This window comes from Chiloscyllium plagiosum, unplaced genomic scaffold (assembly GCF_037043375.1).
Source record: "Chiloscyllium plagiosum isolate Xiang-an unplaced genomic scaffold, Cpla_swu_hap1 HiC_scaffold_44, whole genome shotgun sequence".
Taxonomy (NCBI): domain Eukaryota; kingdom Metazoa; phylum Chordata; class Chondrichthyes; order Orectolobiformes; family Hemiscylliidae; genus Chiloscyllium; species Chiloscyllium plagiosum.
The window spans coordinates 61,334-86,810 of record NW_028270182.1 but is presented as its reverse complement, the minus strand read 5'-3'; the positions used below and the strand labels follow the sequence as shown (position 1 = coordinate 86,810).

Here is a 25,477-nt window from a genome sequence, read left to right as displayed (position 1 = left end):
CCGCATTCGACTCCCTCTCTTCCTGGCTCACGTCTCTCCCTCTGTCACTTGCTCTCTGTGTTGCTATCTCTCCTGTCTCTCTCTCGCCCTCTCTCTGTGTCACCTCTTGTTCAGTCTGCCTCTTGCATGTTCCTCTGTCTCTCTCTGTCTTTGTCACATTTCTCTCCCTGTTCCTCTCACTTCTTGATCTCCCTCTCATTCTCCCCCTGTCCCTCTCTCCCCCACCCTCTCAATCTCTCTGTCTCTGTCTCTCACACACCCACACCTCTCCTGATCTCTCCTATAACCGGAACTATTACATTTGCAGACTCGGGGAAATCTGAGGAGTGTCCTAACCCGTCCTGCCTGGATCGTGTCTGCAGGATGAATCACAGCGTCTCGTGTGAAGATGATGAGGATTGTGGCAAGTGGAGGTCGTGTTGTGAGACGCCGTGTGGTAGACGCTGTGTCCACCCCTTCATGGGGCAGAACAGGAGTTTGTCAGTCTCAGGTAACTGCATATGGTTGGTTAGTCCCTCCAAGATCCAGCTACATCCCAGCAGAGAGTCATGTAATCACACTGCCGCCAGCAGGCTGAATGTGGGGAGTACCCTGTTCCCAGCAGCCTGAGTATGGGGAACACCCTGTTCCTCGCAGGCTGATGGTCAGGAATATCCTGCTCCCAGCAGGCTGAGTATGGGGAACACCCTGTTCCTAGTAGGCTGATGGTCAGGAATATCCTGCTCCCAGCAGGCTGAGTGTGGAGAAAACCCACTCCCAGCAGGCTGAGTGTGGAGGAAACCCACTCCCAGCAGGCTGAGAGTGGGGAATCCCCTGTTCTCAACAGGCTGAGTGTGGGGAACACCCTGTTCCCAGCAGCCTGAGTGTGGGGAACACCCTGTTTCCAGCAGGCTGAGTATTGGGGAGCACTTTATTCCCAGCAGGCTGACTGTGGGGAACGTCCTGCTCCCAGCTAGCTGCGTGTGGGGAATATCCTGTTCCCAGCAGGCTGAGTGTGTGGAATATCCTGTTCCCAGCAGGCTGAGAGTGGGGAATATCCTGTTCTTAACAGACTGAGTGTTGGGAACACCCTGTTCCCAGCAGGCCGAGTGTGTGGAATATCCTGTTCCCAGCAGGCTGAGTGTGGGGAACACCCTGTTCCCAGCAAGCTGAGTGTGTGGAATATCCTGTTCCCAGCAGGCTGAGTGTGGGAAATAATCTGTTCCCAGCAGGCTGAGTGTGGGGAACACCCTGTTCCCAGCAGGCTGAGTGTGGAGAATATTCTGTTCCCAGCAGGCTGGATGTATGAAATATCCTGTTCCCAGCAGCCTTTGTATGGGTAACAACCTGTCCCCGGAAGGCTGAGTGTGGGGAATACCCTGCTCCCAGGAGGCTGAGTGTGCGGAATACCCTGCTCCCAGCAAGTTGAGTGTTGGGAATATCCTTTTCCCAGCAGGCTGAGTTTGGTGAACTGATGTCCTTGATGAGGCCTTCCTCTGTGTCTGAGCTGTGTCTATCTCTCTCCCTTTCCCTGTCCCTCCCTCCCTCCCTCTCTCTCTGTGACAGATCGGACATCTGGAATGTGTCCTTCTCCTGCTCGCCTCTCTGCTGTGTGTAATCTGAAGTACGGTGAGCTGTGTGAGGACGATGATGACTGCTACGCATGGCAGATGTGCTGCAACACCAGCTGTGGGCAACGCTGTGTCCATTCCTACCGCAGCAGGAGTAAGTCACCCAGTTTACTTAGCACCACCCTACCCTCTCCCTCCCCACCCACAACCTCCACCCCAGAGCATGTTCATCAGGGATCGGGAGACACAGAAAGTCACTGTGTTTGTGTTGCTATTTCTGCGTATGTGTGAATGTGTGTCTCTCGCTCTCTCCCTCGCTCTCGGTCTTTCCCTCTGTCAATGGACGTCTCTGCGACATTGGGCAGACATGATCAGTTCTTCGAACTCTGTCTTTCTTGTCAGTTTGTGTGTCTCTCTTTCTTTCTTTCTTTCTCTCTCACACCTTCTTTCTTCCCATCACATCTCTCACTCTTCCTTTCTCTCCCATTCAGTTTCTCTTTGTCTCCCTCCATCTGTCTCTCTCCCTCTCTGTCCCTCTGTCTCTCACTGTGTCGCTCCCTCTCTGTCTCTCTCTCCCTTTCTCTGTCTCTCTCTCTCTCTCCTACTCTACGTGTGTGTCTCTCTCTGTCTGCGTCTCCCCAACTCTGTCTCTCTGTTTCTCTCTCTCTCTGCCTCTGTCTCCCTCTCTCTCTCTCTATCTGTCCCTCTCACCGTGTTTTGCTCTTTCTCTCTGTCTCTCTTTGTGTCTCTCCCTGTCTGTTTCTTTCTCTCTGTCTCTTCCTCTGTCTGGCTGTCTGTCTCTCTTTCCTTCCCTCTCTCTTTCCATCTCTATCTGTGTTTGTCTATTTTTCTCTGTCTCTGTCTTCCTCTGTCCCCGCCTCTCTTTCTGTCTCTGTCTGTCTCTCCTGCTCCCTATTACTGTTCTCTTTCTCTCTGTCTCTCTCTCTCTCTCTCTGTCTCCAACTCCCTCTCTCTCTCTTGCTCTCTCTCTCGACCGCCCCCCCCGCTTTGTCTCTGACTCTCTATCCCTGTTTCTGTCTGTCTCTCTCAATGTCTCTATTTCTTTCTCTCTCTCTGTCTCTCTCTCTCTCTCCCTGCCTGTCTTTTGCTCTCTCTCCCCCTCGCTCTGTCTCTATTTCTTTCTCTCTCTCTGTCTCTCTCTCCCTGTCTCTCTCTCTCTCTCTCCCCCTCACTCTGTCTCTATTTCTTTCTCTCCCCCTCTCTCTCTCTCTCTCTCTCTCTCTCTCTCTCTCTCCCTATCACCCTGCCCCTGAGCTCGGGGCGAAGTCAGTGAATGATAGTTCAAGCAGCAGCAGCAGCAGTTTCTGAAGCTAAGATGGAGCCTCTGTCTCTGTAGGGAGCGAGCAAAGGTGTCCCTCACCTTCCAGACTGAGCCACGTCTGTACCATGAGTTTCCACACTCAGTGCAATGAGGACAGCGACTGCGAGGGCTGGCAAACCTGCTGCAATACCACCTGTGGGAATAGATGTGTCTTCAAGTTCCTGTCCAGACGTAAGGCACCACTTCTGTTAAGCTCTGTGTATCATCCACTGGCTACAGGTATCGAGCCAGGAGGGTTTGTTGGTGGGACAGTGTGGTGTGAGCTGCACCCTGTATCTAACCCCATGCTGTCCCTGTCCCTGGGAGTGTTTGATCGGGGGGATGGTGTAGCGAGACCTTTACTCTGTATCTAACCGCATGCTGTCCCTGTCCCTGGGTGTGTTTGAGCAGGGGGATGGTGTAGAGGGAGCTTTACTCTGTATCTAACCCCATGCTGTCCCTGTCCCTGGGAGTGTTTGATCGGGGGGTGGTGTAGAGGGAGCTTTACTCTGTATCTAACCCCATGCTGTCCCTGTCCTGTGGGAGTGTTTGAGCAGGGGGATGGTGTCGAGGGAGCTTTACTCTGTATCTAACCCCATGCTGTCCCTGTCCTGTGGGAGTGTTTGATCGGGGGGATGGTGTAGAGAGACCTTTACTCTGTATCTAACTCCATGCTGTCCCTGTCCCTGGGAGTATTTGATCGGGAGGATGGTGTAGAGAGACCTTTACTCTGTATCTAACCCCATGCTGTCCCTGTCCTGTGGGAGTGGTTGATCGGGGGGATGGTGTAGAGAGACCTTTACTCTGTATCTAACCCCATGCTGTCCCTGTCCCTGGGAGTGTTTGATCGGGGGGATGGTGTAGAGAGACCTTTACTCTGTATCTAACCCCATGCTGTCCCTGTCCCTGGGAGTGTTTGATCGGGGGGTTGGTGTAGAGAGACCTTTACTCTGTATCTAACCCCATGCTGTCCCTGTCCCTGGGAGTGTTTGATCGGGGGGATGGTGTAGAGAGACCTTTACTCTGTATCTAACCCCATGCTGTCCCTGTCCATGGGAGTGTTTGATCGGGGGGTTAATGTAGAGAGACCTTTACCCTGTATCTAACCCCATGCTGTCCCTGTCCTGTGGGAGTGTGACCCTCTCCATATGTCCTGATGTGACTGTCAGTTTGTTCCTTCCAGCGACCCAGTGCCCTGCCTCCACCCGCTTGGACCCATTCTGTGAGATGAAGTTGGGAGACGTGTGTCAGAATGACACTGACTGCCATGCCTGGTCATCATGCTGCGATGCCACCTGTGGAAAGAGATGTGTACCTCGTTTCCTCATGAGCCGTAAGTGATCAGTGTGTCTTTGTTTGATCAGAGACTATGGTGTGGTGATTACAGTACATGGCAGTGTGGGCAGGGAGCTGGGTGTGTGTGTCTGGGTATCAGTGTGGGTGTGTGTGTGTGTGGGTGTGTGTGTGGGTGTGTGTGTGTGTGTGTCTGTATGTGTGTCTGTATGTGTGAGTCTGCGTGTGTGCATGTGTGAGTCTTTGTGTCTGTGTGTGTGTGTGTGTGTCTATGTGTGTGTCTGTCTCTGTGTGTGTGTGGGTGTGTGCCTGTGTGTGTGTGTCTGTGTGTGTGTGTGTGTGTTGCTGTGTGTGTGTGTTGCTGTGTGTGTGTGTGTCTGTGTGTGGGTGTATGTGTGTGTGTGAGAGAGTGTGTGTCTGTGTGTGGGTGTGTGTGTGTATGTGTGTGAGTGTGGGTGGGGTGTGTGTGTGTGTGTCTGTCTATGTGTGTGTGTTTCTATGTGTGTGTGTCTGTGTGCGCGCGTCCGCGGCATAGGGGGATGTGAGCGGGTGGTATTCGGAGATTCACCTGGAATTGCCTAAATACCTGAGGCTTCCTGAATCCCGGGGCTGTGGAGCTGGTCTGTCAGTGATGGAAGAGCCGTGGGAGTCCCTCGTGTCTCACTCGAGCAGATCCAAGGGAGTTGTGTGTTTCCGTACAACCGTATCCATACTGTCTCTGTGTTGTCCAGGTGATGATACCTGTCCTGCTCCCCACCGCCTGGAGCCCATGTGTGACCTGAAACTCGGAGATCGTTGCAGCGGAGATGAAGACTGTGATGCCTGGCAGAGCTGCTGTGAGAGCAAATGTGGAAATATCTGTATCCCCAGCTTCATGGATGATGGTACGTTGTGGGGATGACACTGTGAGGGAGATGTTGTGGAGAGCAACAGAGAGAGAGAGAGTGACAGAGAGAGGAGGGGGCACTGGGAAGATGGGACAGAGAGAGCAAAGGGGACGAGGAGAATGGGACACAGAGAGAGAGAGACAGAGAGACAGAGAGAGGAAGGGTCACTGGGAAGATGGGCCAGAGAGAGGGAGAGAGAGAGAGCAAATGGAACCAGGAGAATGGGACACAGAGAGAGAGAGAGAGAGACAGAGGGAAAGACAGAGAGAGGAGGGGGCACTGGGAAGATGGGACAGAGAGAGCAAAGGGGACGAGGAGAATGGGACACAGAGAGAGAGAGACAGAGAGGAGGGGGCACTGGGAAGATGGGCCAGAGAGAGGGAGAGAGAGAGAGCAAAGGGAACCAGGAGAATGGGACACAGAGAGAGAGAGAGAGAGAGACAGAGGGAAAGACAGAGAGAGGAGGGGGCACTGGGCAGATGGGAGAGACAGAGGGAGAGAGAGAGAGCAAAGGGAACCAGGAGAATGGGACACAGAGACAGAGAGAGGAGGGGGCACTGGGAAGATTGGACAGAGAGAGAGAGAGAGAGATGGATATTGTGTGGCTGTGTGTGTGTGTGTGTGTGTATTTGTGTCTGTGTGTGAGTGTGTGTGTGTGTGAGAGTGTGTGTGTGTGTGAGAGTGTGTGTGTGTTTGTGTCTGCGTGAGTTTGTGTGTGTGTGAGTGTGTGTCTGAGTGTGTGTGTGCGTGTGTGAGTGTGTGTGTGTGTGTTGTTTGTGTGTGTGTGTGTGAGTGAGAGAGTGTGTGTGTGTGTGTGAGTGAGAGAGTGTGTGTGTGTGTGAGTGAGAGAGTGTGTGTGTGTGAGAGAGAGAGGGACCGTGAGAATGGGAGAGACAATCAAAGAGAGAGAGGGGACGGTTAGGGAGGAAAGAGATTGAGGTAGAGAGGCGAGGGAAGAATGAGACAGAGTGAGGGGAGGAATGAGGCAGACAGACTCTGGGTGACATGACGGAGGAATGAGAGAGGGACATAGAAAGGGACATGGAAGGACTGGGAGAGCGGCTGGTGGGAAATATGATTGGACAGATGGTGTGTTCAAACCAGAGAGTAGCAGAGGATGAAGGAGTCCAAACAACTCGAGACGTGACACAGACGAGACTTAGGTTTAGATTTCTATTTTATTTTCACATGTCGTGGAGTAGAGGAATCCAGGAACACAGTGTAAAAGGTATTCTTCATTCTTCATTCCAGCAAGATGGAATTGGTGAGAGAGACCGAGAGGGAGAAATAGAGATAGACAGAAAATCATCCGCCGACATTTCCGCCACCTCCAAACAGACCCCACCACCAGGGATATATTTCCCTCCCCACCCCTCTCCACCTTCCGCAAAGACCGTTCCCTCCGTGACTACCTGGTCAGGTCCACGCCCCCCTACCACCCACCCTCCCATCCTGGCACTTTCCCCTGCCACCGCAGGAACTGTAAAACCTGTGCCCACACCTCCTCCCTCACCTCCATCCAAGGCCCTAAAGGAGACTTCCACATTCATCAAAGTTTTACCTGCACATCCACTAATATCATCTATTTTATCCGTTGCTCCCGATGCGGTCTCCTCTACATTGGGGAGACTGGGCGCCTCCTAGCAGAGCGCTTTAGGGAACATCTCCGAGACACCCGCACCATCAACCAAACCGCCCCGTGGCTCAACATTTCAACTCCCCCTCCCACTCTGCCGAGGATATGGAGGTGCTGGGCCTCCTCCACCGCTGCTCCCTCACCACTAGACGCCTGGAGGAAGAACGCCTCATCTTCCACCTCGGAACACTTCAACCCCAGGGCATCAATGTGGATTTCAACAGTTTCCTCATTTCCCCTTCCCCCACCTCATCCTAGTTTCTAACCTCCAGCAACTCGATCCCCTGACTTGTCCGGACTTGTCCGACCTGCCCAGCTCCTTTTCCACTTATCCACTCCACCCTCTCCTCCCTGACCTATCACCTTCATCTCCTTCCCCACTGACCTATTGTACTCTATGCTACTCTCTCCCCACCCTCACCCTCCTCTAGCTTATCTCTCCACGCTTCAGGCTCTCTGCCTTTATTCCTGATGAAGGGCTTTTGCCCGAAACGTCGATTTTGCCTGTCCTCGGATGCTGCCTGAATTGCTGTGCTCTTCCAGCACCACCGATCCAGAAAGATATTAATGTCCTTCCCCAGCACTGACGCTCCGACAGTGCCTGCTCCCTCAGCAGTGACCCTCCGACAGTGCCTGCTCCCTCTACACTGACCCTCCGTCAGTGTCTGCTCCCTCAGCACCAACTCTCCGTCAGGGCCTGCTCCCTCAGCACTGACCCTCCGACAGTGCCCACTCCATCAGCCCTGATCCTCTGACAGTGCCTGCTCCCTCAACACTGACACTCCGTCAGTGCCTGCTCCCTCAGCCCTGACCCTCCGACAGTACCTGCTCCCTCAGCACTGACCCTCTGACAGTGCCCATTCCCTCAGCACTGACCCTCTGTCAGTGCCTGCTCCTTCAGCACTGACCCTCCGTCAGGGCCTGCTCCCTCAGCACTGACCCTCTGAGAATGCCTGCTCCCTCAGCACGAACCCTCCGACACTGCCTGCTCCCTCAGCACTGACCCTCAGACAGTGCCTGCTCCCTCAGCCCTGACCCTCCGACAGTGCCCACTCCCTCAGCACTGACCCTCTGACAGTGCCTGCTCCCTCAGCACTGACCCTCCGACAGTGCCTACTCCCTCAGCACTGACCCTCAGACAGTGCCTGCTCCCTCAGCAATGACCCTCAGACAGTGCCTGCTCCCTCAGCACTGACCCTCTGACAGTGCCTGCTCCCTCAGCAATGACCCTCAGACAGTGCCTGCTCCCTCAGCACTGACCCTCTGACAGTGCCTGCTCCCTCAGCACTGACCCTCTGACAGTGCCTGCTCCCTCAGCACTGACCCTCCGACAGTGCCTGCTCCCTCAGCACTGACCCTCCGACAGTGCCTGCGCCCTCAGCACTGACCCTCCGGCACTGCCTGCTCCATCAGCAATGACCCTCCGTCAGTGCCTGCGCCCTCAGCACTGACCCTCTGACAGTGCCTGCTCCCTCAGCACTGACCCTCCGTCAGTGCCCCCTCCCTCAGCACTGACCCTGCACCAGTTCCTGCTCCCTCAGCCTGGACCTGCCCTCGGGGGTTTTTTCCCTCAGCACTGATCACCCAGCATTGCCGCTCCCTCAGCACTGACCCTCCGCCAGTGCCCCCTCCCTCAGCACTGACTCCCCACCAGTTCCTGCTCCCTCAGCCTAGACCTGCCCTCGGGTTTTGTTACCTCAGCACTGATCACCCAGCATTGCCACTCCCTCAGCACTGACCTTTTGTCCGCGCCTTTCCCTCAGCACTGACCCTCCAACGGTGCCTACTGCCTCAACACTGACCCACTGACAATACTGCCAATATTTTTCTAGCTGATATGCCCCCTTTCCCCTCCTCCTGTAATCTCCATGTTGTTGTGTTGTAGATGAGGAAGGAGAGTGCCCTGATCCATCCCGGGTGAAGAGGCATTCGAATGTGTCGTGTGTGACAGATGAGGACTGCGGGAGCTGGGAACAATGCTGCGACATGGGCTCTGGGAGGAAATGTGTTTACAGCAGCTCACTGCACAGTAAGGACAGTGTGAAGCCAGACCATCAGAGGGTCTTCCCATGGACAATGTGGTATCACTGCACTGAGAAACCCCCTCTCACTCTCACACTCACATATACACACACACACACACACTCATATAGATAGACACATACACACACACACTCATACAGATAGACACATACACACACACACTCATATAGATAGACACATACACACACACGCACATATACACACACTATATACACGCACACATGCGCACACTCTCATATATACACACACATGCACTCACACACACACACATACTCACATCCACACACACACACACACACACACACACACACTCATATAGACAGACACACACGCACATATACACACACACACACACTCAAACACACTCACACTCTCTCTCATACTGACACTCTCTCACTCTCACACTCACACTCTCACTCTCACACTCTCTCTCTCTCTCTGATGGAAATGGCCAAGCCTGTGACCCTCTGCTCTCACTGAGGTGGGATTACAGGAGGAGGCCTCGCTCCCTCCGCCAGCACACTGGAGGCAATGGAGCACTGTCTGTGAGCCCAGCTCTAACCAGGGATGGAGAAGGAGGTGGTGTGGCTTTGGGTGGTAATGGGGAGGTGGTTGGACGGTGGGTGCAGTGAGTTATTGTCCCTGGATTTGACTTTGGAGGAGTCTGGAGGCCTGTGTCTGTAAAGGAGGGTGGTATGCTCAGATCAGGCTCTGTAATAATGTCTCATTATCTATGCCCACACAGAGGGAGAGTCACAGTGCCCACACAGCCGTACCCTGGGCAAGGTCTGTAACATGACGTTGGGAGATGAGTGTGAGGCAGATGCTGACTGTGACCATTGGCAAATGTGCTGTGACGCTGGCTGTGGAAAAAGATGCGTTTTCCGATTCTTCAAAGGAGGTGAGGGGTCATCTGGTGATGGTTGTGGGGTGGGGGGATGTTATGGGGGGACACTGGATAGGGGAGCATGACCTCAAAATATAACCCAGTGATGGGAGTGTTTGATTGGGTCAGTGTAGAGGGAGGTTTCCTCTGTATCTAACCCCATGCTGTCCCTGTCCTGGGAGTGTTTGATGGGGACAGTGTAGAGGGAGGTTTCCCCTGTATCTTACCCCATGCTGTCCCTCCCCTGGGAGTGTTTGATGGGGTCAGTGTAGAGGGAGATTTCCTCTGTATCTTACCTCATGCTGTCCCTGTCCTGGGAGTGTTTGATGGGGACAGTGTAGAGGGAGATTTCCTCTGTATCTTACTCAATGCTGTCCCTGTCATGGGCGTGTTTGTTGGTGTCAGTGTAGAGGGAGATTTCCTCTGTATCTTACCTCATCCTGTCCCTGTCCTGGGAGTGTTTGATGGGGACAGTGTAGATGGAGATTTCCTCTGTATCTTACCCCATGCTGTCCCTGTCCTGGGAGTGTTTGATGGGGACAGTGTAGATGGAGATTTCCTCTGTATCTTACCCCATGCTGTCCCTGTCCTGGGAGTGTTTGATGGGGTCAGTGTAGAGGGAGATTTCCTCTGTATCTTACCCCATGCTGTCCCTGTCCTGGGAGTGTTTGATGGGGACAGTGTAGAGGGAGATTTCCTCTGTATCTTACCCCATGCTGTCCCTGTCCTGGGAGTGTTTGATGGGGACAGTGTAGAGGGAGATTTCCTCTGTATCTAACCCCATGCTGTCCCTCCCCTGGGAGTGTTTGATGGGGTCAGTGTAGAGGAGGATTTCCTCTGTGCCTAACCCCATCCTGTCCCTGTCCTGGGAGTGTTTGATGGGGTCAGTGTAGAGGGAGATTTCCTCTGTATCTAACCCCATCCTGTCCCTGTTCTGGGAGTGTTTGATGGGGACAGTGTCGAGGGAGGTTTCCCCTGTATCTAAGCCCATCCTGTCCCTGTCCTGGGAGTGTTTGATGGGGACAGTGTAGAGGGAGATTTCCTCTGTATCTTACCCCATGCTGTCCCTGTCCTGGGAGTGTTTGATGGGGACAGTGTAGAGGGAGATTTCCTCTGTATCTAACCCCATGCTGTCCCTCCCCTGGGAGTGTTTGATGGGGTCAGTGTAGAGGAGGATTTCCTCTGTGCCTAACCCCATCCTGTCCCTGTCCTGGGAGTGTTTGATGGGGTCAGTGTAGAGGGAGATTTCCTCTGTATCTAACCCCATCCTGTCCCTGTCCTGGGAGTGTTTGATGGGGACAGTGTAGAGGGAGATTTCCTCTGTATCTTACCACATCCTGTCCCTGTTCTGGGAGTGTTTGATGGGGACAGTGTCGAGGGAGATTTCCTCTGTATCTAACCCCATGCTGTCCCTGTCCTGGGAGTGTTTGATTGGGACAGTGTCGAGGGAGGTTTCCCCTGTATCTTACCACATCCTGTCCCTGTTCTGGGAGTGTTTGATTGGGACAGTGTAGAGGGAGGTTTCCCCTGTATCTTACCACATCCTGTCCCTGTCCTGGGAGTGTTTGATGGGGACAGTGTAGAGGGAGATTTCCTCTGTATCTTACCCCATCCTGTCCCTGTCCTGGGAGTGTTTGATGGGGACAGTGTAGAGGGAGATTTCCTCTGTATCTAACCCCATGCTGTCCCTGTCCTGGGAGTGTTTGATGGGGACAGTGTAGAGGGAGATTTCCTCTGTATCTAACCCCATGCTGTCCCTGTCCTGGGAGTGTTTGATGGGGACAGTGTAGAGGGAGATTTCCTCTGTATCTAAACCCATGCTGTCCCTGTCCTGGGAGTGTTTGATGCGGTCAGTGTAGAGGGAGATTTCCTCTGGATCTAAACCCATGCTGTCCCTGTCCTGGGAGTGTTTGATGGGGACAGTGTAGAGGGAGATTTCCTCTGTATCTTACCACATCCTGTCCCTGTTCTGGGAGTGTTTGATGGGGACAGTGTAGAGGGAGATTTCCTCTGTATCTAACCCCATGCTGTCCCTGTCCTGGGAGAGTTTGATGGGGACAGTGTAGAGGGAGATTTCCTCAGTATCTAACCCCATGCTGTCCCTGTCCTGGGAGTGTTTGATGGGGACAGTGTAGAGGGAGATTTCCTCTGTATCTAACCCCATGCTGTCCCTGTCCTGGGAGAGTTTGATGGGGACAGTGTAGAGGGAGATTTCCTCTGTATCTAACCCCATGCTGTCCCTGTCCTGGGAGTGTTTGATGGGGACAGTGTAGAGGGAGATTTCCTCAGTATCTAACCCCATGCTGTCCCTGTCCTGGGAGTGTTTGATGGGGATAGTGTAGAGGGAGATTTCCTCTGTATCTTACCCCATGCTGTCCCTGTCCTGGGAGTGTTTGATGCCGTCAGTGTAGAGGGAGGTTTCCTCTGTATCTAACCCCATGCTGTCCCTGTCCTGGGAGTGTTTGATGGGGACAGTGTAGAGGGAGGTTTCCTCTGTATCTTACCCCATGCTGTCCCTGCCCAGGGAGTGTTTGATGGGGACAGTGTAGAGGGAGCTTTCCTTCCAGGTTAAAACAATAAGGAGAGATGTATTCTTTACACTTTGCTGTGTGTATGATCGTTGGGGACCATGTAGACTGAGAGAGACTTGCTCAGTTTCCATCCTGTCCATCCGGAGGTGTTTAACCTGAGACTCTGACTGAGCTTTAACCCAGTCTTTTCCCTTTCCTTCTGCTCTCCAGAGAATGGGAGCTGCCCAGATGCCAGGCGCCTTACCCCGATGTGCAATGTTAACTACGGCCAGGAATGTACAAATGACGATGACTGTGATCTGTGGCTCTCGTGCTGTGAGGCCGGATGTGGGAAGAGATGTGTCCATCGGTATCACAAACACGGTGAGGATGACTGACCCTCCCATCCCCCCCTTTAGCAAACACTGCACACGCCTGGTGGAGACAATCTGTCTGAGGCAGAGACCCCTCTCTGTCCCAGGAACCCAATCTCCCTGCCCCCTGCAGTTGGAGTATTCAGTTTGAGGGTGTCCCCTCTCAGTAGGAGACTCCATCCCAGGTCCCAGCTCATCCAGAGCCATTTCAGGATCATTCCCAATGGGAGCGAGTCTCCCCCAGTCTACTATATCCCATTGGAAAGCCAGCCCCAGTCTGCCCAATCCTGTCGTCATCAGCTTGTACCCATTGGAAGGTGCTGCTCACAAAACTGACACCCATTTGCCACCCTCTCTGTATTCCCCATTCCCATTTCCCCCAGTCCCAGCTCCCCCCATCTCCCATTTCACCTTACTCACTGAGCTGTCATGTTTGGCCAACCCAGAATGGAAACCAGTGTGAAACCCTCCCTCCTCATTGTCACACTGCCATACCCAATCTACCCCTTTGTCTCCAGGCTTCCCCTTGTTTTTCCCTGGATCATCCCCTACTCCGTATAACCAGGGCGGTGCTGAATTTCCATCCGGCCTCTCACTGAATTCTGATCTGACCCGATAACAGGAAAGCGAGACGCAGAGTGTCCCAAACCATTCCAGATGCGACATATCTGTGACCGGGACGATGCCGAGGAGTGTGAGGTAGACGAAGACTGCGCAAGGTGGAAGCAGTGCTGTAACGTCGGGAACTGCGGCAAACGCTGCGTCTATGGGGTCCAGAGGCGAGGTAAGAGAGGGAGAACTCATCTCTCAAAGAGGAGAGTGTACGAGAGAGGTGCAGTTCTGTGAGGGAAGAGAGAGATGCCCGTGAGTGAAGGAGAGGGGTGAGCTCCCGGTGTGTGTGGGAGTGGAGTGTGGTCCCTGAGTGTATGTGAGAGAGGAGAGTGGTCCCTGTGTGTGTGTGAGAGGAGAGTGGTCCCTGTGTGTGTGAGAGGAGAGTGGTCCCTGTGTGTGTGTGAGAGGAGAGTGGTCCCTGTGTGTGTGTGAGAGGAGAGTGGTCCCTGTGTGTGTGTGTGAGAGGAGAGTGGTCCCTGTGTGTGTGAGAGGAGAGTGGTCCCTGTGTGTGTGTGAGAGGAGAGTGGTCCCTGTGTGTGTGAGAGGAGAGTGGTCCCTGTGTGTGTGTGAGAGGAGAGTGGTCCCTGTGTGTGAGAAGAGAGAGGAGAGTGATCCCTGTGTGTGTGTGTGAGAGGAGAGTGGTCCCTGTGTGTGTGTGAGAGGAGAGTGGTCCCTGTGTGTGTGAGAGGAGAGTGGTCCCTGTGTGTGTGAGAGGAGAGTGATCCCTGTGTGTGTGTGTGAGAGGAGAGTGGTCCCTGTGTGTGTGTGAGAGGAGAGTGGTCCCTGTGTGTGTGAGAGGAGAGTGGTCCCTGTGTGTGTGTGTGAGAGGAGAGTGGTCCCTGTGTGTGTGTGAGAGGAGAGTGGTCCCTGTGTGTGTGTGTGAGAGGAGAGTGGTCCCTGTCTGTGTGTGTGAGAGGAGAGTGGTCCCTGTGTGTGTGTGTGAGAGTGGTCCCTGTGTGTGTGTGTGAGAGGAGAGTGGTCCCTGTGTGTGTGTGTGTGAGAGGAGAGTGGTCCCTGTGTGTGTGTGAGAGGAGAGTGGTCCCTGTGTGTGTGAGAGGAGAGTGGTCCCTGTGTGTGTGAGAGGAGAGTGATCCCTGTGTGTGTGTGTGAGAGGAGAGTGGTCCCTGTGTGTGTGTGAGAGGAGAGTGGTCCCTGTGTGTGTGAGAGGAGAGTGGTCCCTGTGTGTGTGAGAGGAGAGTGGTCCCTGTGTGTGTGTGTGAGAGTGGTCCCTGTGTGTGTGTGAGAGGAGAGTGGTCCCTGTGTGTGTGTGTGAGAGGAGAGTGGTCCCTGTGTGTGTGTGAGAGGAGAGTGGTCCCTGTGTGTGTGAGAGGAGAGTGGTCCCTGTGTGTGTGTGTGATAGTGGTCCCTGTGTGTGTGTGAGAGGAGAGTGGTCCCTGTGTGTGTGTGTGAGAGGAGAGTGGTCCCTGTGTGTGTGTGAGAAGAGAGTGGTCCCTGTGTGTGTGTGTGAGAGGAGAGTGGTCCCTGTGTGTGTGAGAGGAGAGTGGTCCCTGTGTGTGTGTGAGAGGAGAGTGGTCCCTGTGTGTGTGTGAGAGGAGAGTGGTCCCTGTGTGTGTGTGAGAGGAGAGTGATCCCTGTGTGTGTGTGTGAGAGGAGAGTGGTCCCTGTGTGTGTGTGAGAGGAGAGTGGTCCCTGTGTGTGTGAGAGGAGAGTGGTCCCTGTGTGTGTGTGTGAGAGTGGTCCCTGTGTGTGTGTGAGAGGAGAGTGGTCCCTGTGTGTGTGTGAGAGGAGAGTGGTCCCTGTGTGTGTGAGAAGAGAGTGGTCCCTGTGTGTGTGTGTGAGAGGAGAGTGGTCCCTGTGTGTGTGTGAGAGGAGAGTGGTCCCTGTGTGTGTGAGAGGAGAGTGGTCCCTGTGTGTGTGTGTGAGAGTGGTCCCTGTGTGTGTGTGAGAGGAGAGTGGTCCCTGTGTGTGTGTGAGAGGAGAGTGGTCCCTGTGTGTGTGAGAGGAGAGTGGTCCCTGTGTGTGTGTGTGAGAGTGGTCCCTGTGTGTGTGTGAGAGGAGAGTGGTCCCTGTGTGTGTGTGAGAGGAGAGTGGTCCCTGTGTGTGTGTGAGAGGAGAGTGGTCCCTGTGTGTGTGAGAGGAGAGTGGTCCCTGTGTGTGTGAGAAGAGAGTGGTCCCTGTGTGTGTGTGTGAGAGGAGAGTGGTCCCTGTGTGTGTGTGAGAGGAGAGTGGTCCCTGTGTGTGTGTGTGAGAGGAGAATGGTCCCTGTGTGTGTGTGTGAGAGGAGAGTGGTCCCTGTGTGTGTGTGTGAGAGTGGTCCCTGTGTGTGTGTGAGAGGAGAGTGGTCCCTGTGTGTGTGAGAAGAGAGTGGTCCCTGTGTGTGTGTGTGAGAGGAGAGTGGTCCCTGTGTGTGTGTGAGAGGAGAGTGGTCCCTGTGTGTGTGAGAGGAGAGTGGTCCCTGTGTGTGTGTGAGAGGAGAGTGGTCCCTGTGTGTGTGTGAGAGGAGAGTGGTCCCTGTGTGTGTGTGTGAGAGGAGAGTGGTCCCTGTGTCTGTCAGAGGAGAGTGGTCCCTGTGTGTGTGTGAGAGGAGAGTGGTCCCTGTGTGTGTGAGAGGAGAGTGGTCCCTGTGTGGGTGTGTGAGAGGAGAGTGGTCCCTGTGTGTGTGTGAGAGAGGAGAGTGATCCCTGTGTGTGTGTGTGAGAGGAGAGTGGTCCCTGTGTGTGTGTGAGAGGAGAGTGGTCCCTGTGTGTGTGAGAGGAGAGTGGTCCCTGTGTGTGTGAGAGGAGAGTGATCCCTGTGTGTGTGTGTGAGAGGAGAGTGGTCCCTGTGTGTGTGTGAGAGGAGAGTGGTCCCTGTGTGTGTGAGAGGAGAGTGGTCCCTGTGTGTGTGTGTGAGAGGAGAGTGGTCCCTGTGTGTGTGTGAGAGGAGAGTGGTCCCTGTGTGTGTGTGTGAGAGGAGAGTGGTCCCTGTCTGTGTGTGTGAGAGGAGAGTGGTCCCTGTGTGTGTGTGTGAGAGTGGTCCCTGTGTGTGTGTGTGAGAGGAGAGTGGTCCCTGTGTGTGTGTGTGAGAGGAGAGTGGTCCCTGTGTGTGTGTGAGAGGAGAGTGGTCCCTGTGTGTGTGAGAGGAGAGTGGTCCCTGTGTGTGTGAGAGGAGAGTGATCCCTGTGTGTGTGTGTGAGAGGAGAGTGGTCCCTGTGTGTGTGTGAGAGGAGAGTGGTCCCTGTGTGTGTGAGAGGAGAGTGGTCCCTGTGTGTGTGAGAGGAGAGTGGTCCCTGTGTGTGTGTGTGAGAGTGGTCCCTGTGTGTGTGTGAGAGGAGAGTGGTCCCTGTGTGTGTGTGTGAGAGGAGAGTGGTCCCTGTGTGTGTGTGAGAGGAGATTGGTCCCTGTGTGTGTGTGTGAGAGGAGAGTGGTCCCTGTGTGTGTGTGAGAGGAGAGTGGTCCCTGTGTGTGTGTGAGAGGAGAGTGGTCCCTGTGTGTGTGAGAGGAGAGTGGTCCCTGTGTGTGTGTGAGAGGAGAGTGGTCCCTGTGTGTGTGAGAGGAGAGTGGTCCCTGTGTGGGTGTGTGAGAGGAGAGTGGTCCCTGTGTCTGTGAGAGGAGAGTGGTCCCTGTGTGTGTGAGAGGAGAGTGGTCCCTGTGTGTGTGTGTGAGAGTGGTCCCTGTGTGTGTGTGAGAGGAGAGTGGTCCCTGTGTGTGTGTGTGTGAGAGGAGAGTGGTCCCTGTGTGTGTGTGAGAGGAGAGTGGTCCCTGTGTGTGTGTGTGAGAGTGGTCCCTGTGTGTGTGTGAGAGGAGAGTGGTCCCTGTGTCTGTGTGTGAGAGGATAGTGGTCCCTGTGTGTGTGTGAGAGGAGAGTGGTCCCTGTGTGTGTGAGAGGAGAGTGGTCCCTGTGTGTGTGTGTGAGAGTGGTCCCTGTGTGTGTGTGAGAGGAGAGTGGTCCCTGTGTGTGTGTGAGAGGAGAGTGGTCCCTGTGTGTGTGTGAGAGGAGAGTGGTCCCTGTGTGTGTGTGTGAGAGGAGAGTGGTCCCTGTGTGTGTGTGAGAGGAGAGTGGTCCCTGTGTGTGTGTGTGTGAGAGGAGAGTGGTCCCTGTGTGTGTGTGTGTGAGAGTGGTCCCTGTGTGTGTGTGAGAGGAGAGTGGTCCCTGTGTGTGTGTGAGAGGAGAGTGGTCCCTGTGTGTGTGAGAGGGGAGTGGTCCCTGTGTGTGTGTGAGAGGAGAGTGGTCCCTGTGTGTGTGAGAGGAGAGTGGTCCCTGTGTGTGTGTGAGAGGAGAGTGGTCCCTGTGTGTGTGAGAGGAGAGTGGTCCCTGTGTGTGTGTGAGAGGAGAGTGGTCCCTGTGTGTGAGAAGAGAGAGGAGAGTGATCCCTGTGTGTGTGTGTGAGAGGAGAGTGGTCCCTGTGTGTGTGTGAGAGGAGAGTGGTCCCTGTGTGTGTGAGAGGAGAGTGGTCCCTGTGTGTGTGAGAGGAGAGTGATCCCTGTGTGTGTGTGTGAGAGGAGAGTGGTCCCTGTGTGTGTGTGAGAGGAGAGTGGTCCCTGTGTGTGTGAGAGGAGAGTGGTCCCTGTGTGTGTGTGTGAGAGGAGAGTGGTCCCTGTGTGTGTGTGAGAGGAGAGTGGTCCCTGTGTGTGTGTGTGAGAGGAGAGTGGTCCCTGTCTGTGTGTGTGAGAGGAGAGTGGTCCCTGTGTGTGTGTGTGAGAGTGGTCCCTGTGTGTGTGTGTGAGAGGAGAGTGGTCCCTGTGTGTGTGTGTGTGAGAGGAGAGTGGTCCCTGTGTGTGTGTGAGAGGAGAGTGGTCCCTGTGTGTGTGAGAGGAGAGTGGTCCCTGTGTGTGTGAGAGGAGAGTGATCCCTGTGTGTGTGTGTGAGAGGAGAGTGGTCCCTGTGTGTGTGTGAGAGGAGAGTGGTCCCTGTGTGTGTGAGAGGAGAGTGGTCCCTGTGTGTGTGAGAGGAGAGTGGTCCCTGTGTGTGTGTGTGAGAGTGGTCCCTGTGTGTGTGTGAGAGGAGAGTGGTCCCTGTGTGTGTGTGTGAGAGGAGAGTGGTCCCTGTGTGTGTGTGAGAGGAGAGTGGTCCCTGTGTGTGTGAGAGGAGAGTGGTCCCTGTGTGTGTGTGTGATAGTGGTCCCTGTGTGTGTGTGAGAGGAGAGTGGTCCCTGTGTGTGTGTGTGAGAGGAGAGTGGTCCCTGTGTGTGTGTGAGAAGAGAGTGGTCCCTGTGTGTGTGTGTGAGAGGAGAGTGGTCCCTGTGTGTGTGTGAGAGGAGAGTGGTCCCTGTGTGTGTGTGAGAGGAGAGTGATCCCTGTGTGTGTGTGTGAGAGGAGAGTGGTCCCTGTGTGTGTGTGAGAGGAGAGTGGTCCCTGTGTGTGTGAGAGGAGAGTGGTCCCTGTGTGTGTGTGTGAGAGTGGTCCCTGTGTGTGTGTGAGAGGAGAGTGGTCCCTGTGTGTGTGTGAGAGGAGAGTGGTCCCTGTGTGTGTGAGAGGAGAGTGGTCCCTGTGTGTGTGTGTGAGAGTGGTCCCTGTGTGTGTGTGAGAGGAGAGTGGTCCCTGTGTGTGTGTGAGAGGAGAGTGGTCCCTGTGTGTGTGTGAGAGGAGAGTGGTCCCTGTGTGTGTGAGAGGAGAGTGGTCCCTGTGTGTGTGAGAAGAGAGTGGTCCCTGTGTGTGTGTGTGAGAGGAGAGTGGTCCCTGTGTGTGTGTGAGAGGAGAGTGGTCCCTGTGTGTGTGTGTGAGAGGAGAATGGTCCCTGTGTGTGTGTGTGAGAGGAGAGTGGTCCCTGTGTGTGTGTGTGAGAGTGGTCCCTGTGTGTGTGTGAGAGGAGAGTGGTCCCTGTGTGTGTGAGAAGAGAGTGGTCCCTGTGTGTGTGTGTGAGAGGAGAGTGGTCCCTGTGTGTGTGTGAGAGGAGAGTGGTCCCTGTGTGTGTGAGAGGAGAGTGGTCCCTGTGTGTGTGTGAGAGGAGAGTGGTCCCTGTGTGTGTGTGAGAGGAGAGTGGTCCCTGTGTGTGTGTGTGAGAGGAGAGTGGTCCCTGTGTCTGTCAGAGGAGAGTGGTCCCTGTGTGTGTGTGAGAGGAGAGTGGTCCCTGTGTGTGTGAGAGGAGAGTGGTCCCTGTGTGGGTGTGTGAGAGGAGAGTGGTCCCTGTGTGTGTGTGAGAGAGGAGAGTGATCCCTGTGTGTGTGTGTGAGAGGAGAGTGGTCCCTGTGTGTGTGTGAGAGGAGAGTGGTCCCTGTGTGTGTGAGAGGAGAGTGGTCCCTGTGTGTGTGAGAGGAGAGTGGTCCCTGTGTGTGTGTGAGAGGAGAGTGGTCCCTGTGTGTGTGTGTGAGAGGAGAGTGGTCCCTGTGTGTGTGTGAGAGGAGAGTGGTCCCTGTGTGTGTGAGAGGAGAGTGGTCCCTGTGTGTGTGTGTGAGAGGAGAGTGGTCCCTGTGTGTGTGTGAGAGGAGAGTGGTCCCTGTGTGTGTGTGTGAGAGGAGAGTGGTCCCTGTCTGTGTGTGTGAGAGGAGAGTGGTCCCTGTGTGTGTGTGTGAGAGTGGTCCCTGTGTGTGTGTGTGAGAGGAGAGTGGTCCCTGTGTGTGTGTGTGAGAGGAGAGTGGTCCCTGTGTGTGTGTGAGAGGAGAGTGGTCCCTGTGTGTGTGAGAGGAGAGTGGTCCCTGTGTGTGTGTGAGAGGAGAGTGATCCCTGTGTGTGTGTGTGAGAGGAGAGTGGTCCCTGTGTGTGTGTGAGAGGAGAGTGGTCCCTGTGTGTGTGAGAGGAGAGTGGTCCCTGTGTGTGTGAGAGGAGAGTGGTCCCTGTGTGTGTGTGTGAGAGTGGTCCCTGTGTGTGTGTGAGAGGAGAGTGGTCCCTGTGTGTGTGTGTGAGAGGAGAGTGGTCCCTGTGTGTGTGTGAGAGGAGAGTGGTCCCTGTGTGTGTGTGTGAGAGGAGAGTGGTCCCTGTGTGTGTGTGAGAGGAGAGTGGTCCCTGTGTGTGTGTGAGAGGAGAGTGGTCCCTGTGTGTGTGAGAGGAGAGTGGTCCCTGTGTGTGTGTGAGAGGAGAGTGGTCCCTGTGTCTGTGAGAGGAGAGTGGTCCCTGTGTGTGTGAGAGGAGAGTGGTCCCTGTGTGTGTGTGTGAGAGTGGTCCCTGTGTGTGTGTGAGAGGAGAGTGGTCCCTGTGTGTGTGTGTGAGAGGAGAGTGGTCCCTGTGTGTGTGTGAGAGGAGAGTGGTCCCTGTGTGTGTGTGTGAGAGTGGTCCCTGTGTGTGTGTGAGAGGAGAGTGGTCCCTGTGTCTGTGTGTGAGAGGATAGTGGTCCCTGTGTGTGTGTGAGAGGAGAGTGGTCCCTGTGTGTGTGAGAGGAGAGTGGTCCCTGTGTGTGTGTGTGAGAGTGGTCCCTGTGTGTGTGTGAGAGGAGAGTGGTCCCTGTGTGTGTGTGTGAGAGGAGAGTGGTCCCTGTGTGTGTGTGAGAGGAGAGTGGTCCCTGTGTGTGTGTGTGTGAGAGGAGAGTGGTCCCTGTGTGTGTGTGTGAGAGGAGAGTGGTCCCTGTGTGTGTGTGAGAGGAGAGTGGTCCCTGTGTGTGTGTGTGAGGAGAGTGGTCCCTGTGTGTGAGAGGAGAGTGGTACCTGTGTGTGTGTGTGAGAGGAGAGTGGTCCCTGTGTGTGTGTGAGAGGAGAGTGGTCCCTGTGTGTGAGAGGAGAGTGGTCCCTGTGTGTGTGTGTGAGAGGAGAGTGGTCCCTGTGTGTGTGTGAGAGGAGAGTGGTCCCTGTGTGTGTGTGTGTGAGAGGAGAGTGGTCCCTGTGTGGGTGTGTGAGAGGAGAGTGGTCCCTGTGTGTGTGTGAGAGGAGAGTGGTCCCTGTGCGTGTGAGAGGAGAGTTGAGAGTGTACCTTTAGTTGTGATTGATTGGAGAGTCTTCCCTGTGTGTTGGGGAGAGCAAAGTGGTTTGTGTGAATGCGAGATGTAAACAGAATGTGGGTGTGCAGGGAGATGACAAGAAAGTACAGTCCATGTGGTGGATCAGCAATGATCTTGTTGAGCGATTGGGGTAGTCCAGATGATCTGAATGGTCTCCTTGTGTTCCTCGTCCTTGATGTTGTGAACTGTTAACCCTGTCCAGCAGCAGTTTAGTTTGAGCTCAGAGTCATGCTTTCCCCACAGAGGAGGCCTTTGAATGTCCAGCAGAATCTCGTCTCCTGCCCATTTGTCAGATGAAACTGGGCTCTCAATGTTCCACTGATGACGACTGTGATATCTGGCAAAAGTGTTGTGAGTCTGGATGTGGGAGGAGATGTATCATGAGCTTCAAGCCTGGAGGTAAGGAGGAGAGATCCCCTCAGAGCCACGTCACTGTATCTGGGTGGGAGAGAGCTGTCTGTCTCAGACTCAATTCTCACATTCCTCTCCTGACTAACCTCACCATTACCATCTTCCATGGTGTTCAGCTCATCGTGAAACACTGCTGTCTCTCCGATCTCTGTTCCCCCATTCAACCCTGAGTGTCACACACTGAGTGTGGTTCACACACCACCATGTGGGATTGGGAACAGCCAATGGCACGCTGTGCAATACTGCCTCCTGCTGTACACACGGCATTATTGTCTTCAAATCCAATCAAATCTGTAACCGCCGTTGCACCCCACCTACTCCTGTTACCCCCTCCAGGCCCTAAACCTCTCTCCATCTCTGAAACACCCTCCAGCCCCTACACCCCCTCCCTGTCTCCATAACCCCCTACACCCCCTCCCTATCTCCGTAACCCCCCTATACCCCCTCACTATCCCTATAACCCCCTACACCCCCTCCCTATCCCTATAACGCCCTACACTCCCTCCCTACCTCTGTAACCCCCTATACCCCCTCCCTGTCTCCGTAACCCTCCTATACCCCCTCCCTATCCCTATAACCCCCTACACCCCCTCCCTACGTCTGTAACCCCCCACACCCCCTCCCTATCTCTGTAACCATCTACTCCCCCTCCCTATCTCTGTAACCCCCTCCAGTCCCTCCACCCCCTCCCTATCTCTGTAACCCCCCTTCACCCCCTCCCTATCTATGTAACCCCCTACACCCCCTCCCTAGCTATGTAACCCCCCTACACCCCCTCCCTATCTCTGTAACCCCCCTACACCCCCTCCCTATCACTGTAACCCCCCTACACCCCCTCCAGTCCCTCCACCCCCTCCCTATCTCTGTAACCCCCCTTCACCCCCTCCCTATCTATGTAACCCCCTACACCCCCTCCCTATCACTGTAACCCCCCTACACCCCCTCCCTATCTCTGTAACTCCCTACACCCCCTCCCTATCTCTGTAACCCCCCTACACCCCCTCCATATCTTTGTAACCCCCCTACACCCCCTCCCTGTCTCTGTAACTCCCTACACCCCCTCCCTGTCTCTGTAACTCCCTACACCCCCTCCCTATCTCTGTAACCCCCCTACACCCCCTCCCTATCTCTGTAACCCCCTACACCCCCTCCCTATCTCTGTAACCCCCCTACACCCCCTCCCTATCTCTGTAACCCCGCTACACCCCCTCCCTATCTCTGTAACCCCCTACACCCCCTCCCTATCTCTGTAACTCCCTACACCCCCTCCCTATCTCTGTAACCCCCCTACACCCCCTCCCTATCTCTGTAACCCCCTACACCCCCTCCCTATCTCTGTAACTCCCTACACCCCCTCCCTATCTCTGTAACCCTCCTACACCCCCTCCCTGTCTCTGTAACCCTCCCTACACCCCCTCCCTATCTCTGTAACACCCCTACACCCCCTCCCTATCTCTGTAACCCCCTACACCCCCTCCCTATCTCTGTAACCCCCCTACACCCCCTCCCTATCTCTGTAACTCCCTACACCCCCTCCCTGTCTCTGTAACCCCCCGACACCCCCTCCCTGTCTCTGTAACCCCCCCTACACCCCCTCCCTGTCTCTGTAACCCCCCTACACCCCCTCCCTATCTCTGTAACCCCCCTCCACCCCCTCCGTATCTCTGTAACCCCCTCCAGTCCCTGCACCTCTCCCTATCTCTGCCACCCCCTCTAGCTCCAGTTTCACTGCTGTCTGTGAGAGATGTTTCCCAGGGAAGGGTCTGTGTTGGATCAGCAGTTGTGGTGAAAGCTGTTCTCTCTCTCTCTCTCTCTCAGTGTCTCCTAAAGGCCAAGGATCCACATGTCCGGACACGACCAGACTGCATTATGTCTGTCGGATGAACTTCACTGCTCCCTGCGATGGAGACGATTCCTGTGGTCACTGGGCCTCGTGCTGTAACACGGAGTGTGGACCTCGATGTGTGTCACAGTGGTTTGCGAGAAGTAAGCCCCTCTCACCCCCAACCTACGCTACCCCAGCAGGTCAGAGGACCAGTAATCCCCCCACATTCAGTGACGGGGTCTCCTTCGCATGGGAGGGCAGGGCTTTGTCAGGGTAGATCCGCTGTGGTGTGGACACCGGGCTGTAAGTCCTGCTCCAGCATTCCGGGATAAACATAGCCTTGTTAGCAACAGGAAAGGTAGCTTTGTACAGGTACGGCTGTGTCTCACAAGCTTGACTGAGCCTATATTTTTGAGACAGTGAGAAAGGTGATTGGTGAGGGTAGGCCAGTGGGTGTTGTCGATAGGAATTGTAACAAGGCCTTTGACAAGGTCTCTCATGGTCGGCCAGAACAGAAGGTGAATATACACGGGATCCACAGTGAGCTGGTAAGATGGATCCACAACTGGCTTAGTGACAGAAGCACAGAGAGTAGCAGTGAAAGGGACTGGAGAACCGAGATCGGTGGTGTCCCACAGGGATTTGTGCTGTGACCACCTTGCCATTTATCAGATATATAGGAGGAGAATGAAGGTGGCCCGATGAATATGTTCGTGATCGTCACACAGGTTAGGGGGAGCTGTGGATATGGAGGAGGATTGCCCGAGGACAGAGCAGGATGGAGATAGACCGGAGGATTGGGTGAAGAGATGGAGTGTAATCTGAGCAAATGTGAGGTGATGTGTTTTGGGAGATCGAATAAGCCTGGTTTGTTTTCACGTGAACACGGAAAGGATGAGAGCCGACCTGATAGAAGGTTCCTCACTTACAACCAGAATGTATCGCCTGGTCAGTTTTACTTTCCCAGGACAGAAATGTCAATTACTAGAGGAGCACAGATTTGGGGTAAAAGGGGAGACAGTGGGAGGCAGGTTTGTTTAACACAGAGGGTGGTCAGTATGTGGAATATGCTGTCAGGGGGGTGGTGGAGGCAGGTACAGGAGCGATGTTGAGGATGCACCTTGACAGATTGAGAAACTGATAGGGAATAAAGGGATGTGAAAACCCGAGAGATAAAAGGTTTTCAGGAGTTTATCACCATGGAAAGGGGAAAGTGATGCTGTCAGAGCAGGAGAGCAGTTGGAGGGAAAGTGGGACGCAACAGTAAGTGAGAGGGTTATTGCAGAGGGCGGGCAGTAGAATGAGCATTCCCTGGTTTGGGAATGGGGGGAGGGTGGGGAACAGATGGGGAAGGTGTGAAGGAGTATGTGAAGGGCCCTGTGTGGGACTCTGTAACTGTGTCTGTCCTACCTTCCCATTTACAGAGCCTGCTGAGCAGTGCCCAGAGGAGGACACCCTCTCCATGTTCTGTCAGATCAGCACTGGACGTTCCTGTAATGACAACGGGGACTGTGATGGATACCACTCATGTTGTGATGCTGGCTGTGGGAAGAAATGTATTCCAAAGTGTTTTACAGGAGGTGAGAAAGAGAGAGAGAGAGTGTGTGAGAGAGGGAAACACATCCAATGTGCCGGACACAGACAGTATCCAGGGAATACAGATTCCCCAAGGCCATCCTGGAATCCCGGCTCTGATCCCTCTTCCCAGGTTAGCGAGGGATTGGGGCTCGGCAGAACACGACCCCGCTTCTAATCCCTGTACCGGGGTGATGGATGGATTGTGGTGTGAAACAGACAGGGATCCTATTCCCAATCCCTGTCCCTGTGTTAGGGAGGGATTGTGGTGTGAAACAGACAGGGATCCTATTCCCAATCCCTGTCCCTGGGTTAGGGAGGGATTGTGGTGTGAAACAGACAGGGATCCTATTCCCAATCCCTGTCCCTGGGTTAGGGAGGGATTGTGGTAAGAAACTGACAGGCATCCTATTCCCAATCCCTGTCCCTGGGTTAGGGAGGGATTGCGGTGTGAAACAGACAGGGATCCTGTTCCCAATCCCTATCCCTGGATTAGGGAGGGATTGTGGTGTGAAACAGACAGGGATCCTGTTCCAAGTCCCTGTCCCTGGGTTAGGGAGGGATTGTGGTGTGAAACAGACAGGGATCCTGTTCCCAATCCCTGTCCCTGGGTTAGGGAGGGATTGTGGTGTGAAACAGACAGGGATCCTGTTCCCAAACCCTGTCCCTGGGTTAGGGAGGGATTGTGGTGTGAAACAGACAGGGATCCTGTTCCCAATCCCTGTCCCTGGGTTAGGGAGGGATTGTG

At 54.5% G+C, this 25,477-nt stretch overlaps 1 protein-coding gene across 1 annotated transcript in view; it reads left to right on the top strand.

The window, feature by feature from the left end:
- The window catches only part of LOC148136850 (uncharacterized), a gene marked incomplete at its 3' end in the record, with an annotated part of 264,129 nt that overhangs the window by 186,477 nt on the left and 52,175 nt on the right, over positions 1 to 25,477 (top strand). The window contains exons 57-68 of the mRNA XM_087982832.1: positions 308 to 490; positions 1,546 to 1,704; positions 2,908 to 3,063; positions 4,055 to 4,204; positions 4,896 to 5,048; positions 8,573 to 8,716; positions 9,476 to 9,631; positions 12,358 to 12,510; positions 13,123 to 13,284; positions 21,162 to 21,317; positions 23,148 to 23,315; positions 24,579 to 24,734. Coding sequence (XP_087838958.1) covers positions 308 to 490; positions 1,546 to 1,704; positions 2,908 to 3,063; positions 4,055 to 4,204; positions 4,896 to 5,048; positions 8,573 to 8,716; positions 9,476 to 9,631; positions 12,358 to 12,510; positions 13,123 to 13,284; positions 21,162 to 21,317; positions 23,148 to 23,315; positions 24,579 to 24,734 — 1,896 coding nt within the window. The remainder of the gene's footprint in view (positions 1 to 307; positions 491 to 1,545; positions 1,705 to 2,907; positions 3,064 to 4,054; positions 4,205 to 4,895; positions 5,049 to 8,572; positions 8,717 to 9,475; positions 9,632 to 12,357; positions 12,511 to 13,122; positions 13,285 to 21,161; positions 21,318 to 23,147; positions 23,316 to 24,578; positions 24,735 to 25,477) is intronic.